The sequence below is a fragment of the Molossus molossus genome, unplaced genomic scaffold (genome assembly GCF_014108415.1).
Source record: "Molossus molossus isolate mMolMol1 unplaced genomic scaffold, mMolMol1.p scaffold_m16_p_17, whole genome shotgun sequence".
Taxonomy (NCBI): domain Eukaryota; kingdom Metazoa; phylum Chordata; class Mammalia; order Chiroptera; family Molossidae; genus Molossus; species Molossus molossus.
In genome coordinates this window covers 3,906,422-3,928,290 of record NW_023425352.1, presented here as the reverse complement: position 1 = coordinate 3,928,290, position 21,869 = coordinate 3,906,422, and the positions used below count along the sequence as shown (strand labels likewise).

At 53.2% G+C, this 21,869-nt stretch overlaps 1 protein-coding gene across 1 annotated transcript in view; it reads left to right on the top strand.

The window, feature by feature from the left end:
• Nucleotides 1–21,869, top strand: part of ADAM12 (ADAM metallopeptidase domain 12) — a 257,254-nt gene that overhangs the window by 152,216 nt on the left and 83,169 nt on the right. The window contains exons 5-6 of the mRNA XM_036265907.1: nucleotides 3,266–3,342; nucleotides 16,598–16,784. Of these exons, the coding sequence (XP_036121800.1) occupies nucleotides 3,266–3,342; nucleotides 16,598–16,784 (264 nt within the window). The remainder of the gene's footprint in view (nucleotides 1–3,265; nucleotides 3,343–16,597; nucleotides 16,785–21,869) is intronic.

Here is a 21,869-nt window from a genome sequence, read left to right as displayed (position 1 = left end):
ACAAGGTGGCACGCTGGGTGAGGAGGATGTCTTTCTGAGTTGTGACTTGACATGATTAATGACTACATCGTAAAAATGGAATTGTGTTTGTTTAAACATTTAGTGACTCATACTGAAAAAATAAAAATCCGTGAAACAAACCGTCCTGGAATTGGAGTTCCGGTGACCATGCTCGGTCATCGAAGGAGTCCGTAACTTCTTAGACTGGTCAGGAGTCAGCCATGGGCTGGTCAGTCTGCCGGCCGAAGCGGACACCAAAGGAGCTTCAGGGCTAAGAAACAAATTGTTAAACTCTGGGGATGGCTCCGAGCGGGGTGTTGCGGACCCGGTGACAGAGCTGAAATCCCCTCCTTCACAAGCGACGCTTCGTGCCTGGCCCGTGTGGCTCCGTGGTGGAGCATCGACCCAGGCGCGAGCGACGCTTCGACCTAGTTATCGAGTTGAAATTAGTTTTATCCTAATGTGCTCTCTGCTCAGGTTTTAGTGAGCTCATATTTCTAGGTAGTTCATTCGAAAGTGCCCTTGATAAATGAGCTCTTGAAAATAAATTGAGACTGAGAATAAATGATGCTGAAGTTTTGGGAGATCAGTAAATAAGATTATGCTCACCCATTTGGGTTTTAACTTTTTTGAGCAATACTTTGCTGCCTATAACAACATTTCCTATTTCTCTAAAAGGAGGCAAATTCTGTAGTGTATGGGATTCCCAGAGACGTATGACGGTTAAGACTTAGTGATCCTGGTGACCCTAGGCAGCCTAAACCACAACGTCATTACTGTCCTGCTGTCTGGGTGTCTCAGCTCTGACCCTCCTGCGGAGGAACAGGATTGACCCTTCTCCTCCTGGCACAGAGGGGACCCGGAGCCTTTTGACCCAGCTGCCTGGTCCCTGTTTAGAGAACTGTTATCATGCCTCCCGGGAGCACCCAAGCCGGAGTTATCTAGAGAGAGTGGAGCTTTCAAAAGTTAGTTCACGTGGCTGCCCGGAGGGGAGCTGGCAGCAGGCCCCCCGCGGCCTGGCTGGACGCCTGCTGGCCGGGCCGGGCAGTGTTCCTCACCTCCCTTCCTCGTGCTTTCTGTCCTGTGCCACGTGCTCATTGGAGTGGACGCCCTGGCCGGGGGCAGACGGGCACTGTAGTGCCGTGTTCTTCCTGAATCTTCCAGCCAAGCAGAACAAACCCCACCGCTGAGCAGCCAGAGCCCCTGTGCCCCGCCCCACGGTCTGTGCCCACGGGGCCGTTCCCTCTGCCACCTCAGCCCTGACCCCAGCCTGCCACTCCCCTCACTGCGTAGGGGTCCGAAAGGAGCCCCAACACTCATCGCTTGTCGTTGACACGATCAATAGCACAAAACTCCAAGATTCGCTGCAAACTATGAGGCTGATAGGATGGTTCTGCAGAGAGTCTGATACCAGATAAACCTTTAAATCAAGAGCTGTTCTTGCATTAAAAACACCCATGCGTAAGACATAATAGGGAAAAAGGTCCTACTCGTGGTATTAACAAACCCATGCAACTCCTAGGATTAAGCCTAATGAAAAACTTTCCCAAAGCCGTATGGAAAAAAAAAAAATCTCAGACTGGACTGAAAGACATAAAAACAGCCTCATGAAATGAGCCATACTGTGTACATGAACAGGAAAATTATTGTAAGACTACAAATTCTTACTAAACTGACCTATACATTCAATGTAGCCCAAATGGAGATCTCAGTGGATTATTACAGAGCTTAAAATTTGATTCTAAGATTCACCAGAAAGAGAAAATAGGCGATAATAGCCTAGAAGCTTTTGGGGAAAAAGAAGAAAAATACCAAAAGAGAATTTGCTCTCAGCAAATTTACCAAAAAAAACGGGGGAAAGGAGCCTTTTAACCAGCGGTTCTGCGAGGCCTGGATATGTACACGCAGAAGAATGAAATCGGACTCCTGCTTCAAGCCAAAAATTAATTCCAAGTGGAATAGGGCTCTCAACATGAGAACTAAACCTAGAAAACTCTGAAAAGAAAGGCACACGTCTTCATCACCTCAGGTTAGGTAATGGGTTCTCAGACACGATGCCGGACGCATGAGCAAAACAATGGATTGCTTGGACCTTAGCAAAACAATTCACATTTGTGCTTCGAAATCACGCTCAAGAAAGTTAAAAGACAACCCACGACATGGGAGAAACCCTTGCAAGTCACCTATCAGATAAGGGTCTGGTGTTCAGACCCTTCTCATTACATCAATAATGCTTCCAACTCAAAATGAAAAGGCAATAACCCAAGTCAAACATAGGCAAAGGATGTGAATCAACATTTCTCCAGAGAAGATAGACACATGGCCAATAAGCATGAGAGAAGATGTTCAATGTCATTAGTCATGAGGCAAATGAACATCCAAACCGCAGTGAGATGCTGCCTCCCATTAGGAAGGGGAATGATCAAAGGACATGTAAGTCTGGGTGAGGATGTGGAGAACTGGGAACCCTCCATGCCCTGCGCTGTGAACCGGTTCCGCTGCTCGGGAAACCGGGTGGACAGAATTTACACACTCAGGTACCATATGGTCCAGCGGCTCCACCTGTGGGTGTATAACCATGTACCCACTCACAGCGTGGACCCAGAGAACAGAACACACGTGTCCATCCAAAAGTGAGTGCACACATGTTCACAGAAGCATTATTTATAACAGCCCAAAAGTGGAACAGCCAAATGCCCTCGTCTGATGAGCGGAGAAACAAGTTTGGTGCGGCCGTACGAGGTGGTCTTACTCGGTGATGAGAAGGACTCAAGCACTGGACTCCTGATGCTCAGGGAACGGAGCCACGCAAACGGCCACGGCCCGTATGATTCCACGTACGTGAAAAAGGAATGCGTGGAACAGGACAGCCACAGAGGCATTGGGCTTGGAATTTAATACTAGGACTCCTCGCTTAATGCCCGGCCCGTGTGGCTCAGTGGTTGAGTGTCGGCTCATGCACCCAGAGGTCACTGGTTCGATTCCCGGTCGGGGCACATGCCCAGGTTGTGGGCTCAATCCCCAGTGGGGGGCATGCAGGAGGCGGCCAGTCGCTGTTCTCTCTCATCGATGTTTCTTTCTCTCTCTCTCTCCCTTCTTCTCTCTCTAAAATCAATAAAGAAAAAAATTTTTTTGAAGACTTTTTGCTTACTACTCTATGCGGAAAGGAATTCTACAGTTAGAAACGCATGAAGACGGGCAGAGGCAGGTGTGCGTTGCGCGTGGGCGAGAGGGTGTCGTGACTGAGCTGTCTTTGTCCTTCCAGGGTCATTGTTACTACCACGGGCGTGTGCGCGGAGACCCCGGCTCGATGGTCAGTCTCAGCACTTGTTCGGGTCTCAGGTAAGTGATCACGACAGGGAGGCCCTGGCCTCGTGCACAGCGATGCAGGCCACCTCCTTCTTGTCCTGCTCGATCTCACGCACCGAGCGACTGGTGGCCTCCCCTCCCCTGTCAGACGGGGCCTCACCGGGCGGCCCGAGGAGCCTGCTGCCCGTCTCGGCTCCTCTCTGGGCGCCTCTGTCCGCGCTCACCCCGCCTGGTTGGTGGGCGGTGGCTACACGGCTGAGGTTCAGCATCCAAGAGTTTATGAATGCCTTTCACTCACGGCACCCCGATGCTTCACAAGTCCTGGTGATAAAAGATAGGACAGTAAATAGCATTTAAGCTGCTTGCTTGACAAAGGGGCCTTCTTATTAGGAGACAAAGTGAAGGAACTCACGTGACCCAGGCCCAGCCGTGCGGAATGAGAACAGGCTGCAGGGCCTTTGCGACAAGGCTGTGACACAACGCCGGACGAGCCAACCTGCTCTCTTGTGCTTCCCAGGAAAACCAGTTTGTCTGACAAATTTCCAGCTGCCTCAGCCTCCTCACTGGATTGACCGACTGAGCTTGTGGGCCAGCAGCTTGCCTCCTCGGGGTCCTGCTCTGCCCTGGCCACGCACCAGAGCGTGGTCTGTGGGGGGCGGGCCAGCCTGAGCGCAAGGCGGGGCTGCCTCCCGTGCGTCAGCGGTGACGGCCACAGCTTCGGGGTTGTGTGAGGGTTGTGGAGAAGGAGCCTCCACACACAACACACAGTGTACATACAAAACACTGTGCACACACAGTGCACACACAACACACTGCACACACAGCACACATAGTGCACCCAAGCGCATGCACTACACACAATATACACAGTGCACACACAACACACTGCACACACAGCACACAGTGCACACAAGCGCATGCACTGTACACAATACACACAGTGCACACACAACACACAGTGCACACACAACACACTGCACACACAGTGCACCCAAGCGCATGCACTGCACACAATACACACAGTGCACACACAACACACAGTGCACCCAAGCGCATGCACTGCACACAATACACACAGTGCACACACAACACAGTGCACACAAGCACACACACTGCACACAATACACACGCAACACACACAGTCTACACACAAACACACACAGTCCACACATAAGCACACACAAAAATACATAATACACACTGCACACACAAGCGCACACAGTGCACACACAATACACGCACTGCACACACAAGCGCACACAGTGCACCACACGTATGAGTCAGGCTCAGCAGTCATGGAACACCAGGGCTCAGAGAGGAACAGAATGGGGTCAGAGCTGGTGGGTTCTGGGACAAAGGCATTAGCCCCGAATGGATGATCTGGAACCGACAGATGGGCGTTCTCTCCCTGAGGCATGACGGCCCACGCAGTGAACTGGCTGTGTGACAGTGGATGAGTCACTGGACCTCTCTGAGCCCCATTTTCTTGGTTAAAAATGGTGGTTTTGAAAGTAAACGAATGACCTATAGGAAAGCTCAGCCCTGTGTCTGACCTCGAGTGAGCAGCCAGTGGGGAGACCACCAGCCTCTTAGTCTCCTGAACCGGGGCCGTTGTCTTGGCGGGTGGGGGAAGGGTAGTGTTTGTTTATGCAATAGTGCTTCTTGGTTCATCCCATGCAAAGGAAGCTACACTGCTCCAGCGTGGACATGCAAGGCCTTGGTGGCAGGGACCACACGCACCGGGACAGCATGGTCCCCTACCCCTGCAGAGGACCTGTTTGTTCTTGAAGTCCAGGTATTTCCAGCCTTTGAGTTAACATGAAGGTCACTGTGTGCAGAGAACAAAAGAGCTAGTTCAAACTGGCTTAAAGGCAAACCAAACATGGAGGTAGACTCATGCTGCTGAAAAGTCGAGGATGGCTTCAGGCATGGTTGGATCCAGGGCTTAGCTGATTCGCTCAGAGCCCAGTCTCTCTCCATCTACCTTCTGTGATGGCTGCATTCTCAGGCACAGTTTATTTTAGTGGAGACAAAGGGGCTGCGGGCACCTCTAGGCCTATATCCTCAGGCAGCAAGGAGAAGGATGAGGACCCCTTTTTCAGGATCAGCAAAGGTCCCCATAATGCATCGTATTGTCTTGATTGGGTCATAGGTCACCCTGAAACGATTGTAGTGGCCAGTGGTGGGTACAGTGCTCTGGTTTAACATGTTATGTGCCCACCGGCTGGGCCAGGCTGAGGGTGGCCCACACTCAGCCCCAGGGCCACAGGGGAGAGGAGAGCACACCAAGGAAAACCAGTGAGTTTCAGCCAGGAAGAGAGCAGATGGGGGCTGGGACGCTCCGAAACGAACAGGCCCCTCCACCCAACTTCCACACGTTCTTGAAGAAGTTTTAAACAATCAACACAGCTGGGGCCTAAATGGAGGCACCCAGATTGGTCTGATACTTTTCAGGTGATTTTCACCAGGACGTCAAATTCTTGGTTGGTAAAGAGAAAGGGGGAGCCTCCAAGGTATTCCTATTAGCTCCTTTTTCCAAAAAATAAAACAATTTACAAACCAGTGACATTAACTGATTAACTTCCCAGGTGTTAACTAATGAACTAATTAACTGGGAAGACAAAGAGTCCCAGCCAGGTAGGACAGAGGAGCCTGCTGCACTTGGCCGTGCCCCTCAGCTGGTCACAACTTCCCACCCTTCTTCCCAGGGGTGCCCCCCAAACGCTCAGGTAAACTCTCAGGGTCCCTGGTTCCTCCCGCACAGAGGGCTCCGTCTCCATGACCGACTCTGCAGGGTCTGAGCCTCAGCGTCCTCTGATCTCCAGCACCTGGAGAACATTCCTCCCGGGCACGTGGCACAGCCCGGCACCTGGCAGAGAGGAACACTGACATACTCTTGGCTGGGGTCTCAGGAAACGTCAGAGAGTAACGGCGGTCGACCGGCAAGACGGGCGGAGCAGGAAGGGACGCCGCGTGCGGAGGGCGCTCAGGGAGCTCAGACGTCCAGATGTCTGTGCTGCGGGGGTGAGGGCAGCAGACCGTGCATCAGCAGAGCATTCCCGAGGTGTGTCGTCAGCTGCTCTTGCTGGCCGAGCGTCAGGCCAGAAGGAAAGCTGGGCTCGATCTGCTGCCCACCGGCGGAAGACCCGATGGAGGCTGGACGTGAAGGGAAAATGCAGCTCCCGCAGCCCCCGCCTGGCAGATTTGGAGAAAGGAAAGAGGGGTGAAGATGAGGTTAAACACGGGGTGACCCAAAGATACCTGCAGATCTAGGAATACGGAGGAAAACGCGAGTGTCTGGGGGACACGATGATTAGAGCCCGGCCGAGTCCAGGTTTTTGCAGAGAGAAAACAGAGAAGAACATCCCAGTCTCCGAAAGGGCCTGATCCGAGATGGGCAGGCGAGGGGGACTCTGTCCGGGAACAGGGACGAGAGGAGGGGAGGGAGCAGCCATCCTTCATCTAGAGCGTGAAGGGGCAGAGATCGGGGGAAAGTAGGAAGCTCCCAGTAGGAAGGGGGATTAAAGCAGAAACAGCTCTTTTGCAGGGGATGGAGCGCAACGTGGAAGACAGGTCATACAGGTGAGCACGCATGTGTTCTGCCTTCGAAAGGCCTCCAAGCCCAGTGGCAGGTTCAGGCCCCGCGTGACTGTGCCGGATGGCGCGTTGCCCCCGGGCGCTCAACCTTCCTTAGTACCGTGTCTGTGAAATGTACGTGATCCTCCCTCATTCTGGTCTCTCATTTGCTCTCGCACATCATGCCTCTTCTCCACGGGTGAGCGCCTAGCCCACGGAGCGCCCCCGTGAGCATCGGACACGCAGACACCAAGCTGTCACGTTGGTGGGTTTGTCCAGCCCTGGAGTATCACCGCCGTGTCCCTGTGACCTGATTTGATTCATAAACGCCACATTCCCACCCTCTCCCAGCCCCCCGCTGTGCGTGAGCCCCTGGAGGGAAGAGACTTTCCCCAGTTCTCCTTGTCCCCTTGCTCCACCCACGTGGCGCCCCTGCAGACCCCTGGTACCAGGAGACTTGGGGGCTCCCCCTGCTGGAATAAGCCAAGACTTTCCCCATCACCTGCAGGCCTGAGGGTTCAAATTAGGTTTCATTTTTTAAGGAACCGCCTATGACAGGCATTTACTTAACAGGGGCGGAAACTGTTTTCTAGAGTCTAACCTAGGGATGGGGAAAATAGTCATTTCACTCACTCGAGGATATTTTTCCATTTTTGTTCTGATAGAGTGGGGCGAGGAGCGAGAGAGAAGCATCGATGTGAAAGAGACACATCCACGGGTGCCTCCCGCATGACCTCAGTCAGGGCTGGGGGCCAATCGCAACCGAGGTGCGTGCCCTTGACCGGAATCAAACCTGCAGCTCACTGGTCTGTGGGCCGACGCGCTAACCGCTGAGCCACACCGGCCAGGCTACACCGGCCTTCCTTGCGTTATTCACGGTGGCTTTCTGCCTGTTGTCCTTCTACCTGCCCTGCGGAAAGGACCTCCGGAATGGACGACATTTCTGATGAACTAACCACGATAATGGAAGTAAATTTGCAATTGAGCAATCAGAGCCAACACAACCATTGTTTGAAAAAACACAAGTCCTTCTTCCCTACAGTGTTGTTAGTTACAATTCAACAAACAAGCTGAATGGACCCGTTGGTAGACATTGGCCAGAAATCTCAGCGGAGACAGCAAAAGAGAAAAGCACCTTGGGAGCGAAATAAGACAGAGGGAGAGGTGAGAGCAAGGAACACCCCCCGCCCGGAGCCGTGCGTTTGCCGTCCTCCCTGTCACCTTGCAACTCGGCTCCTGTTCCCCCACCTCGAAGGACACGGTTTTTCCAGTGCTCATAGCTCACCCTGGGTGGCCTGCGGCAAAGTCACCTCGAGGACCAGACAGTCAGGTGTGCGGAGATGACCTCGCCTCCGCCGTGCTGCCTGCTGGCCCCTGGGCCAGCCTAGCACCTCCTAGGACCTGGCACGTCATGGGCGCTCAGTAAACATCGGTGGGATAGTGTGCTGTCCCCGGGCCATCAAGTGGTCAGTGAAACTTAATCCCAGCCAGTCTGAATTTTTTTTTAATCTTTATAGTGTAGCAAGGTCACATTAAGGAAGAAATTAGCTTAGCGTGGAGGTAAAGCTAATGACCTTTAGCTCTGCACTGTGCCCTCTGCTCCTCAGCTTCGACTGGGCGGGCCTCGGCCGGGCCCCTTCCAGCGCCCTGGCCACGCTGCCTCTGGCCGGGTTCCACTCTGCAATCCTTCCTTTCTCTTCGAAGTATTTATGCTGTCATCCTGCGCAAACATCTGTGGAAGCCAAGGTCTCCACCCTGAAGGACTCCCAAGGTCAAGTCTCGGTTCCCCCAGGTCCCACTCGCACTCCAAGCTTGAAATGTCCAAATCCCAAGCTCCCCCGGGTCCCCTGACGGGCTCCCCTCCGGAGTTCTTTTCCATGAACAGCTCAGGAGCTCGGCCTGGGAGCTTTGAGTGCCTCCCTCCTGCCCCCACCCCAGGACATGCCCCCAGAGCACCTCTTCCGTCCATCTCTCCTTAAACCCTTCTCGTCACCACCCCAGATCAGTCCTCGCTCCAAGATTTTTAAATTGCCTCCACCCTTCCAATCACAACCATCGTGCATATTCCAGAAGGTTGTTTCGAAAACGCGCTTGACCCTAGCATGCGCCCTGCCCCGGCCTGCACTCAGAACCACGCGGCTCCCCATGGCCCACGCATCCAAGCCTCTCCTTCCGTCCCGCAGATGTCCACTGATCACCTACTCACATCCTGGTCATCTACTGACCATGCCGGTCCCCACTGGGGCTGGGAAATGAACGCAGATACAGAACATGCTCCCTGGTGTGCAAAGCAGCCGGACATCACTTTACTACACCGCGGGAAGTGCCGTGGGGTCGTGTGCGCACAAGCAGGCGGAAACAGCAGAAGGACCCTAACGGGGGAGTCCTGATGGAATTCAGGCTGACCCGGACCTCAGAAGTTTTGCATCAGCCTGGAAGGTCATCGCAGCCGAGGCTGCCCCAGCAACGCGCAAGGGCTTCGGGTGGGGACACAGAGGAACAGAGCAAAGCCCTGGCCCTGCAGCAGCTTGCATCCTGCGAGGCCAGAGGGGTGGCCGCCAGGGTTACATACAGTGCAGGGAGCAGGAAGATTCCATAGAGGCCCCGGGGGGGGGAGGGGGGGAGTGAAAACAGGAAGTAGCATCAGCGGAGTCTGGCAGTTGGGAATTGGAAGTGTTTCTAAGAGGCAGTATTTTAGTCTGCACGAAGACTGTGTGCACGAATGAGCGATGAGGCCACAATGCGGCCTGAGGCCTAAAGCCATGTCAAGGGTGGAGGCAAAGATCGGAGCCCCCCAGGGCCTCGCCTTCCATTCACTTTCCCTGAGCCCCATGCCCCGCCTTCCTTCTGAGGCGCCCCGCCCACCTGCACAGCCTCCTGCCCACAGTGTCTCCTGGAGCTCTCTGACCTTTCCTTAGCCTCCACTCTCGCTCCTTCAGAACCTCACCTGGCCTCCAGGCTCCCACCTTTGCGGTCCTCCTTGGCCCCACGACTCCCTCCAGTGCCCCTCCACACGGACCTGTAGGAGCTCAGAGTTGGTCTGGCGTTTCTCACTCGGAAGTCGGCCAAGCCCACCCCAGCACAAGTTCTTGGTGACTGAGGAGAAGGGGCTGACCGTCCAGTGTGGCCAAGGCCCGGGAAGCAGGCTGGGAGCCAGGTCCACCTGGGCATTCCTGGCCCTGCCCCGACCAGCTGCGCAAGTGCGTGAGCGTCCCGCGGCTGCCGAAACAGACGGCCACAGGCGCTTACAGCGACAGAACTTGATTCTCTCTCAGTCTGGAGGCCAGAAGTCTGAAATCGAGGTGTCAGCAGGGCTGGTTCCTCCCAGAGGCCGTGAGGGAGACGCTGCCGCGTGCCTGTCCCTCGGCGCCAGTCTCCTCTCGTCCTGGCCTTGCTCAGAGGTACATCACCCCGGCCGCCAGCATCACGTGGCCTCCCCCCACGTCTGTCTTCTCTTTCCTCTGTCTCTTATAAAGACACGTGTCACTGGATCTAGAGCCCACCCGAAATCCAGGCTGATCTCATCTTGAGATTCTTAACTATCACATCTGCAAAGACCCTTTCCCAAGGGTTAAAGCCACAGGTTTGGGGGTGGGACTGGGACACTGTTCAGCCCACCACAGTGCTCTGGGGCTCTCCTCACTGACTTCCTGTGTGTGGAAATGAGTTGTGATGCCTGCCCTATAAGGCTGTGGTCAATAATAGTAGAGAAAATAATACACTCGAGAGCCTAGCCCAATGGGGGAGAGGAAAATGGGGTGACGACTGTTGGTACAGGGTTTTTTTGGGGGGTGATGAAAATGTTCAGGAATTAGATAGTGGTGACGTTTGTGCAACTCAGTGGTATTTTGCAAACCATTGGGCTGCATGCCTTCTTAGAGTGAACTTCATGGTAGGGGAAGTAGTTCTCGATAAAGCTGTTATTTTTATTTACTTTTTTTTCTTTGATAAATTTTAGAGAGAGAGGAAGGGAAAGGGAGAGAGAGAGAGAAACATCAATGAGAGAGAACATTGACTGGCCACCTCCTGCATGTCCCCCACTGGGGATCAGGCCCACAACCTGGGCATGTGTCCTTACCAGGAATCGAACCGGCAACCTCTTGGTGCATGAGTCAGTGCTCAACCACTGAGCCACACCAGCCAGACTAGCTGTTATTTTTAAAAGGAGCCAGGCTGAGGGTGGTTTCTACACAAATCATAGCTTCTACTATTGTTGTTGCCGTGTCTGTAATAACTCGTCTTAAAATCTTGTACAATAACTTCACATTTTACCTCTTTGGCGTGCCTCCCACACCTGGTTACCAACGACACTTGAAACGGGAACCACGGGTGAGGTGTCTCACGTGACCCGCGGGAGCAGCCAGAGCTGAGCACGTGGTGGGGGGAGTGGGTATTTGTTTTGATGGCACACAAGTAGTTCGCATGTGAATTACTGGAAATCGGCCCACAGTGCTCACGGGCTCCCCAGTCTGGCTGCCATCGCGGTGTGTCAAACAGACGAGGTGGCACATTGCCTTTACCCACGAGCGCCTCCCAAAAAGGACCAGAATTAAACCCTTGCCTACGGCATTTCTCACTGACGCTTGGCAGCATGACGTTGAAAGCGAAGTCTTTTCCCAAGAAAATTAAATTAGTGATTGAACACGGAACGGGCCAGGGTAATCCACACATTCTAATCATGAACGTACAACAGGTGGCCAGCAATCTCTGTGTCACAGTCCGACGCGCCTGGCGGGGGTCAGAAAAACCATAGCCAGGACAGTAAGCTGCAGTGTGGCCTCAGAGATTAACGACTGAGCTTTAAGGACAGCAACGTATCCGGAAGAGAGACGGGTCCCCTGAGTGTCCAGTCCGAAAGCTAACAAAATCAACTCAAGATTCGAACAGAGTCCTCTTCTCTTGCGCTGAAGGAAAAACAACAGGATTTTAAAATTTAAGTTAAGGCCACCCGTTTTCAAAGCAGCCGCTCTTTCTCTGGCCCCTTTCCTTTTGACGTCTGCCTCTGTCATATTGTCCTTGATCTGAGCCCCACAACCCTCTTCAAATAGCGCTGAGGGAGGCAGGAGAGTGGGGGGACCCAGACTGCGGCACAGCTCGCCTCATGCCACCTGCATGCCCATGACAGTGGGGGTCATGCCCAGAGCCACAGCATGCGGGAATCTACTGGGCAATAATAGTGGAATGGGCTCAGCCCGGAGCCTGGATCTAGGCAGGGTGCCAGAGAGGGGGGTCATCACCCCAACACCCCCCTTCTCTGCTCTCTCCACTCACCGTGTCCAGCTCACTGGCCCAGAACGTGGCCTCACCCCTCCCCATGGCGACAGATCCGACCTCCTCCCCTCCCCCTGGAGAAGGTACTCAGAGTGTTCATCTTTCCCAAACATTTCCCAAGCTGTTCTCTAACCTCTCTCCGCCTACTCTACCAAGGGGGAAAGAACCTTACTTTCCAAGTCTGCTGGGTTTAAATTCCATCCTCGGAGCTACTTCCAACTCCAAGTCTGTAACTAAGTATCTCTGACATTCAACCTAAATTACATTCGCTTATCTAGTTCAGGGCCAGTGCAGGCTGTGAGAACATCAAAATGTTACATCTCCAAATCCCTGGCTCCTTGAGTCTTGTGGTTTCTAGCAATCTCTAGAGCTAAATGATTAATTATACTCAAGACAGTCCAAAGCAATTATTTAATTAAGCTGTGTTACAGGCTGCCAGTGGTTTGCAGCAAAGGGAAAACCTTCACCCCCGTTTCTCAACATCTGGCCTTTGGATGACTTAAAAGATAAAAGGAGGTATGAGAACATTTTTATGACTAAGTAACGATTTCTAGAAATTTTCCATTAAGTAGAAGAACTTTTTCAGTAGTTTGCTCCTCTTGATTGGACTTTGGTGACATGTTTTACTGTAAGTGTTCAGCGTATTGAAACCCAGTGAAAAGTAGAAAATGTTCTAATGCACAGTGAATGTTAGCGCTGTTTTCTCCGCATGAGAGTTCGCTTTCTAGCAGATTCAGATGCTTTTTCCCTTCGAGCGCATTTGTTTCCTACTTTTCCCGGCCTGTTTTCAAAGTTCTCTTTCTCAATTTAGGCTTGTTAAAATCAGCTTTAGCCCAGCCGGTGTGGCTCAGTGGTTGAGCACCCACCCATGCGCCAAGAGGTCACCTGTTCCATTCCGGTCAGGGCACATGCCCAGGTTGTGAGCCTGATCCCCGGTGGAGGGCGTGCAGGAGGCGGCCAGTCGATGTCCTCGCTCATCGATGTTTCTCCCTCTCTCTCTCTCTTCTTCTCTTTCTAAAATCAATAATGAAAAAAAATATTTAAAAAAAAATCAACTTTAGCCCTGGCTAGTCTGTTCAGTGGTTAGAGCATCAGGCTGAGAACCAAAGAGTCAAGGGTTTGATTCCCGGTCAAGGGCACGTACCTGGGTTTCAGGTTTGATCCCTGGCCCAGAGTCGGGAGGCAACCAATCGATGTGTCTCTCTCTCATTGATGTGTCTCTCTCTCTCCCTCTCTCTCTCTCTGTCTCTCTTCCCACCTTCCTCCCTCCCATTCTATCTAAAAATATCAATGGAAAAATATCCTTGGGTGAGGATTTAAAAAAAAAAACTTTAATCAACGAAAATCCCCTATGAGTCCTTCTGAACTAGAAATGTGAGTTTTATTTCATCAAGGACTTTTCAAGGAGAGGGACTGCCGACTTCCCCGCAGAGACGGTGACGATGCCGTCTTTCGGATCTTCCTGGAAGTTCCCGAAGACACCAGCTGGGTATGATGGGAGCAGGGAGCACGGGACAGCAGCCACATTGATTTTAATCCGCCTGTGGTTTGAAGAGAGCTGACAGTTCCTCCGGGACTGCAGATCGCATCGGTTCCCGTCTCCCCACGGTCAAGTCCTGTGCGTGCTGATGACGCCCAGCCTGGCTGTCCGATGTCTCTCATTACCCATGACCTCTCCGTTAGGCTGGCACAGTCTGTTTCTACCACTTCACAAACAGGAGTGGCCGGGCCTGGCCTGTGTGGCTCAGCTGGCTGGAGCATTGTCCCATACATCGAAAGGTAGTGGGTTCGATTTCCCGTCAGGGCCCATACCCAGGCTGCAGATTGGATCCCTGGTCAGGGCGCTACAGGAGGCAACTGATCTCTCTCTCTCTCTCTCTCTCTCTCTCTCTCTCTCTCTCTCTCTCTTCCCTCTCTCTAAAATCAATTTAAACAAGAAACCAGGACTGGCAGAGTAGACCAGTCGAATAATAAGGAATTGATCCGTGCGTGTGTGAGCACCCATTATGCTCAAAATAACAACTTGACTGCTTTGAACCTCTGCCTTCCGTACACAGTCGTCCCTCGCCACTTCACGCTTCGACTTTCGTGGCTTCACTCTATCGCAGTTTTTTTCAAATATATTCATTGAAAAGTTGATCAAGACAGTGAAAATGATACAGAGCGCACTTGGTTGTCTGTACCCCTGTGTTACCGTTACAATTAAAATTACGTGGACTGTGGCCTATGCATTGGAGCACCCCGGGAATCCTTCGACGCCAGGTGCAACCGGTAGGGTCTGGAACGGATTAACGGCGATAAACGAGACTGTATTTGAGGAGTGAAATGCTGCCATCCTGTTCTAATTTAAGAATGATTAAATAGTCACCTATAGATGGGTCATCAGGGAGCAGAGGACCAGTGAATGACTGAAATAAATGAGCAACAGTGAATGACACACAAGGTCACTCCTTTGCAAACACGTTCAGATCGTCGGAGGGAAGCCACAGAGCGCCCTGCATTTTAAACTGTTTCTTAAGGATTAAGCTATCTTCACATTTGTGGGTTGATGCCACATGAATTATTAGCACTAACACCCCAAACCCAGAGCCCTTCGACCTCATCCATAGTCCTGACTCTCCTGACGTATCTGCAAAGCATTATGCACATGTGCGTGAATGATTCTGCAAGGGCGAGGGTCACCTCTCACAGTGGGCTACAAGTCTGCATTGGGAGTGTCTGTTTACAGTCAGGTGGAGTTTGCATGAAACTCCGCATTTCGGTCATGGGGAGAGGTGCTAAATCATAGAAGCTGGTGGACGTGGAGGAGCCTGAGAGCGGCCGGTCTGCTCCCCGAATCGCCGTCTCTCCAACGAAATCCTTTGTTCATCAACAAGAGCCTTGTAAATAAGGACGCGATTGTCCCACGTGGGAAAAGAGAGAAACCAAAGCCATCCTGCAGGCCCACGTCCCCGTCACTTGAAGGAACTCGCCATCACTCGTGTCCAGGGGGCGGGACACAGCCTCAGCTCTGTCCTGCCCCAGGAGGTCACATCTGCACTGTGGCCCATGGCCTAATGCCACCTCTGTCTCTGCAAGTTAGAAGGTCTAGCAAACTTGTCCCTTTTTGAAAAGAATGTATTGTTTTATTCCCAAACCGACATGTTAGTTCGAGGGGTTTCGTTTGGTTATTGTTGCTCCCAGAAGTGCGGTTCCCTTCTCCACGCTGCATTTCACATCAGGGAGCCACGCACGCCAGCCACGCACGCCAGCCGCGCACAGATGTGTTCACACGGCTTTTAGGACCTTCTTGGATGAACGCGCTAACGCAGGCCAAACCCACGCCTCTGCCCCATCAGTAACCAAGACGGCGACTACCGTTCACGTACTGGCTCGTGGCCTCCACTGGGCCGAGGGTTTTAACTAGATGACATAGCAGCCCAGAGAAATGAGCGTTAGTATCCCATTTCCCAGATGAAGGAACTGAGGCTCAAAGGGGTCAAGGTCACTCAGCGAGTACGTGGCAGAGCTTGAGCTGAACCAGGCTGTCGGACTCCAGAGGCCACGTGCTCAGCCTCAGGGCTGGGACCTCCCGAAGGTGTCCACTCCTGTAAACAACGGTCCACCTTTAGCCAAGACGAACCCAGAGGGCAGAGCTCGGCCTTCAGGAAGCATCTCTACGCTTCGTCCACGGACACTAGTGCCTTTATTCACACACCTCCCACAAATTAAATAAATAAAATACAAAAAAAAACTATAAGTTTATGCTCAACCTTATGTCAGAGTCCTCTGAAATATTTAGGATAATGGGTGATTAGGATGAATGATCCAGGTGCAGGACTCTTCCTTTAAAAAGAAAAGATTTCCTGCCCGGCCGGTGTGGCTCAGGGGTTGAGCATCGACCCTGCACCAAGAGGTTCGAGGGTTCGATTCCCAGTCAGGACACACGCCCAGGTTGTGGTCCCCGAACCCTAGTGAGGGGCATGCAGGAGGCAGCTAATCAGTGTTCTCTCTCATCGATGTTTCTGTTTCTCTCTCTCTCTCAAAAGCAATAAAGAAAAAATATTAAAAAAAAAAAAGATTTTCCTATCCAGTGTGTCGACTGATTCAGGTACAGCTAGTTATTTTCTAAGCTGATATAACAGCTTTTTCTCTTAACTCTTTTACTAAGCAATATATATTTGAGAAGTGAAAATATAAATATATCTATAAAGACTAAACATAATCGATTCTTTCCCCAAAAGTATTTGAAACAAAAAATGTCTCAGACTCACTTTTCAAAAGATTTGTGGAGCGAATCAATGCAAATGTATGTCACAAAGCATCCTTTCCGGTGGGACCTGGGCACAGACATGAACTGGTATCTGCCCTCCCAGCCTCTGCCCTGTTAACTGGGTCTCAGCCACAAACAAGGAGCTGCCCTTAAAACGTATATGTTTTGTTCTTATTTCTTTTCCAACAGGGGACTTATTATATTCGAAAACAAAACCTACGTCTTAGAACCCATGGAAAATGTAACCAACAGATACAAGCTCTTCCCGGCGGACACCCTGGCAGGCGTCCGGGGATCATGCGGGTCGCATCACAACGCCTCTGGCCTCACCGCGGACCGCGGACTCCCGCCGCCCTCCCCGACGTGGGCGAGAAGGGTAGGAGGGAATCCCGATGTCGTGTTTCTGGGGACCCGGGGCTCCAGCTAGGGACACCCAGCGCTAGGACACCGGCAGACATTTTTCCGCCTGCGTGTTGTCTGGGGGGTGGAGTCCCCAGGCTGCCTGGAGGTGAGGCGTGTGCTGTGGGCAGAGCATCACCAAACACTGAAACCTCCATCCTTGACTTGCCCGTGTTGGCCTCAGACAGACACCGTGCTGGGCAAAGCTGGGCTCAGGGGACAACAGAGCCACCACTGATTACGTCTTCAGTGAGGACCGGCCGCGGGGTTGTGGCACTGTGGTAAACAAGGCACGAGGGGACCCTGACCCTCGGTCCCAGGCGGCCCCCCTGCTGGAGGACATGACAGGGAGGTTTCTTTGTGTCCCGTCTGCTTTGCAACTGGGTCTTCATGATGACCTGCAGAACCTGCCAGTCTGCCCACCTGCCTGTGCAGAGGGGCCCTGGGTCTGTCCGTGCGGCGTGGCTCCGGGGTGTCACTTCCTCAGTCCACCCAGCCGGCTGGCGGGTTTCTGGTCATCTGTCCCTGGGTCCACTTCTCAGAGGTCTTGCCTTCAACTGAAGAACTGGAAAGATTTCTCTCCCAGCCAAGTGGACAGAAACAAGGGGACCCGCCACCCCAAAGGCCTGCTGACCCTTTTACACCCAGTATCACCTGGGTGCCACAGGCCACACGGAACTCTTAAAGAGGAGGGGGGGTGGCCGTTCCCACATCTGTCTAGAGGCCCTGAGTTTAAGTGAGTGTGCCCAGATGGGAAATTAGCAACAACGTCTCGATTTCTCGTCGTGGCTTTCCTGTTGCGCTGTCGACGAGAAGTCGGGAATCCGTAGATGCGGTGTCTCTCACACGGCAGCTGGGACAGGCTCCTCGGGGTTCTGCCGGTGGCACGTTGTCTTTCCCGGCTCAGCCGCTCTGCCGCCTAACTGTCAGCCTCTCAGCTGTATTCTTCTGTCCATCCCGGTTGATTTGTCTACACTCAGTTCGAGGTCATCCTAAACGATTTCTTCTCATTCTTGGGGTTTCCCTCATACCTGTGGGGAGTGGGCGTTCCCCTCGCCGGCTCTCCCCCGAACCAGTTCGGGGCTTCCCACCTGAGTTTAATGTGGACGTATTCCAGATGCCCCTCCTTGATTCCCCATTGACCCTCTCCTCCCCGCCCCTGCCTCTGCCCCCGCCGCCCTGGTGTTCTACCGGGTGACCCTGACTTCCTGGGTGTTAATATGCCCCCAAGGTGTTCTATGGCAGGAAAAGAATCTTGTTCCTTTTTCTTCCCCATTGCACGTTCCGTCAGTAGGGGGATTGCATCTGAACCCCAGAGCTGCAAAACTCCCTCCATCACACCCCCCCCACCTGCCGCTCCAGAGGGTCCACCCACTGTCAGAGTGACAGAGTCACAAAGACCAGCCCCTCTGGGCCTGACCCACAGCCGGGGGAGGCCATGGAGCCCGGCTCTCCCAGCCGTGAACGAGCAGGGCTCGCTTGTTGCTGCCGAGGGTCTCTGCTGGGAGCCTCGTCCACATTCCGAGATTTCCCGCCGAAGCGCTGAAATGACACTCAGCTGTGTGTGGCATCGCATGGAGAAGTGTGTGTGTGGGCCGCGCCTGCCAGCCACACGTAACCGAGTCCCCGCTCTCAGCCGTGAGTGGCACAGTCATTTGCAGTCATCCTGATTTGCGGGGGGATGCGGAAAACCTGCATAAAAATCTTGTTTTGCTAATAACGCGGACTGAAATGGAAATGAACCTTTAAATTGAAACGGGAAGGCAGCCGAGGCAGTTCAACGCGTTCTCAACGCTTCTCTCTAGAAAGAGTTGTCACTGCTTTTATGGCAGAGAAAACATCCTTGACTTGAAGTGCAATTAGAGAATGAAGACGACGCGAAGCGTCATTTCCAGCGAGTGGAGCGTTCGGGACGGGGCTGATGCACCAGATCGGCTGGGGTGGCGGCTGCGGTGACGCCTGCGGTGAATAGGACAGGGACACATTCAGTTCCAGCGCTCACCTGCCTCACTTACAGGAACCGTATTTTACACTCGGAAACCAACGTAACTGCCGCTCACGGATCTTGTGTACCCTACGCAGCAGCGGCACTGGCCCTGCCCAGCCTTTCCCTGCCCCACGACACGGCAACTGTGGCGACGATCGGTTCGCAGACCGAGGCTTTCCTGCAGTAGCCGGAGGCAGCGAGGGCTCAGGGGACGCACTGGTCGTGCCGCAAGCCGAGCTACGCTTGTGGATTTTACGAGGCCGTCCACTAGCTTCCAGTGGGCGCCTGCAGTCCGAGCTGCGCGGTCCGTTCTCTGCTCTGCGGGTTCGTGAGTCCAGCCCGAAGAGCCCTGGCCACGGAGCCCTCGGGCCACGAGCCCCTTCCCTGCCCACCAGCCATGCCCTCGAGAACGCAAACTCATTCTGGCCCCAGGAGGGCAGAGGCTCCGCCAATCTGCTGCTCGCGAAGATCACACACACTGTCCCAAAGGCAAGTGTGCGTTATTTTCGTATCATCGTTTCTTTAGGAGTCACCTGTGCTATTTTCCCCTCCTCTCCTAGGGGCACATGATGAGTCACATGCAAAGCCCAATGTCTTCTTCTCCTAGAAAGCAGTGTTCGCTTTGGCTGCGGGGTGCAGGGTGACATCATCAGGTCTCCTCAAGGGCGGCCGTCTTGAAGTGGCCCGGTGCTGTGGTTCCGAGTTTCTGGACAAGCTGTCCTCTGTCTCGGGAGCCCCAGGTGTGGTGGTGTAGGCAGAGTGACAGTCGTGTGCATTATATGCAGAGTCTAGAGGTGGATGAACGTCAGGAACTGGCTGGGAGCATCAGAAGACTCTCTGATGAGCGCAGGTGTGCGGACGCCCCCGCATGTAGCATCGTCACTGCGAGCTTCCGCTCTTCAAGCTGGGGGTGGAGAACAGCCAGAGGTCCTGTCACTTCCTTGGCCCTGGCTGAAGCATCTCTCAGTGTGAGCTGAGCTTCCAAAATGTGCAGGTGTGAGTTCCTGCCGGGAACTGAATCCATCAAAACTGGATAAATAAGGAACAGATCTCACGGGTGCTGGTGGCATTTGGACTCCACGTCGGTACTTGCCTGTTCCTGTGACATTCAGTTCGTCAGATTCGGCCCATTCAGCCCGCTTCTCGTCTTGTGTGCTGGTCCGTTCCGCAGCCTGTGTATTAGCCCGGCCTCAGAAGCCAGATCCCGTGTCGGCACGGTCAGGGTGCGTCATCCCCACACGAGTCATTGGGAAGGATGGTGGAGGTGACCTTCCGCCCTGGAGACCAGGACTCGGCTTAGAAATGTCCGTGAAGCGGCCGTTGGCCCGGAGCCTCGCTTGAGCCAACGATGATCTTTCCCTGCTGATCATCGGGACAAAAACTTTTCACCGTTTAATTCGCTGATTGTGCCACCTGTGGACAACTAGCCCGGCTCCCTCGTTACTGTTCTGTTGTTTGGTCCCGCAGCTGGCTCGAACCCGCTTGCTGGTCTCCACAGCGGCTGCGCGGACGCTCTCACCCGTGCTCACTGCGCTCACCGTCCTCTGGGGCAGCAGTTCTCAACCTTCCTGAAGCCGCGACCCTTTAATCCACGTCCTCATGTTGCGGCGACCCCCAGCCATAAAATTATCTTCGTTGCTACTTCATCACTGTAATTTTGCTACTGTGATGTCTTAGGCGACCCCTGTGAAAGGGTCGTTCGACCCCCAAAGGGGTCGTGACCCCCAGGTTGAGAACCGCTGAATGGAATTTATTCTCCTCCCAGCGGCCAGAGTGATACCATCAGAGCCTCACCTTCAGGGACTCCCTGTGGCTCTTACATGGTTCGATTACTGCTCAGCCTCCTGACCATGGCCCTGCGTCCTGTCCACGTCTTCAGCCTCAGGTCACACACACTCTTCGCTGGCTCGCTGGACCCTAGATGTCCCGTCCATCGCTGCGACGCTGCAAGTTCCCTTCAGCCTCAGGACTTCTGCTTTCCTGTTCCATCTCTCTGCGACACTGTTCCCACCGCCCTTTCACACATACCTGCTCCTCATCCTCAGGGCTCAGCTTCATCCCTTCCCCGCACTGGATCCAAACTACAGAACCCTGGTTACTTCCTCTGTTGTACTTCGCACAGACTATGCTTGGTTTCTGTTCCTCCTTTCCTGTTCCCCCAGCCCCTCAGAAGGAGCTTGGTAAGGGCAGTACCTTGGCTTTCCTGTCCGCCCTGTCATCCAGCGCCCGGCACAGTGCCTAGCACACAGAGAGCTCGCGGCACATACCTGTGGGATGAATGAATGAGATACGAGGAGTCTGGCTCCTAGAGGAATGGATTGTCACCCTAATCTCAATGGTGCTTTTCCAACCGAGTCGGGTTGCGTTAAGTTCCCAGTGCCAGACTTCTTGTCGCAACACATTTGGGGGACGTTCTGTCTCTGGGAACTTGGCTGGGATCACTTAAGAGGCTCAGGAATTGTTTCCCTCTCGAGCAAGAGTCAAAGACCACCTCGGTCTCCACCTTCAAGCAGAGACGCCTGCTCGGGCTTAGGTCCCTGCCCGTTTGGAGACGGGCTTTTGTTTATAACCTCAAAAGGGAACATTTAATCAAGAAACCAGTTTCAAATGTCGCTCTGCATATCAAAAAATTTAAATATAAATTTTTTTTAAAAAGCCGGACAGACTAGTAGGTAGGAAGCATACGGAGGTCATTTCAGCCTCCCAGTGTGCAGCCGATGGAAGAAACGCCCGTGGCCAGGAGCCGGTCACTCCCCCGGGGCGTTTTATTATGATGTGGTTAGCGTCTCTCTGAGCTTGCAATTCTCCGAATCCATGAGACAATTTGGGCTTCTCTGAAAACTGCAGAGACAGGAAAATTGCGCTCATGTGTTTGTTTTCATTATCTGAATTATGCATTTTCTCAAAGATGATTCAAGGCCGCTTGGAAATATGTCCCGGTCATTGATTTCACCCCTGTGCAGCCTCCAAGGGGTCCACGTCTCCACAGCCGGCGTCCTTTCGACGAGTCGCTCAGATGGAGAGTCATCTATTTTTTTTTTCATTTCTAGAACTTGACTTTCTTCTATGGAATTA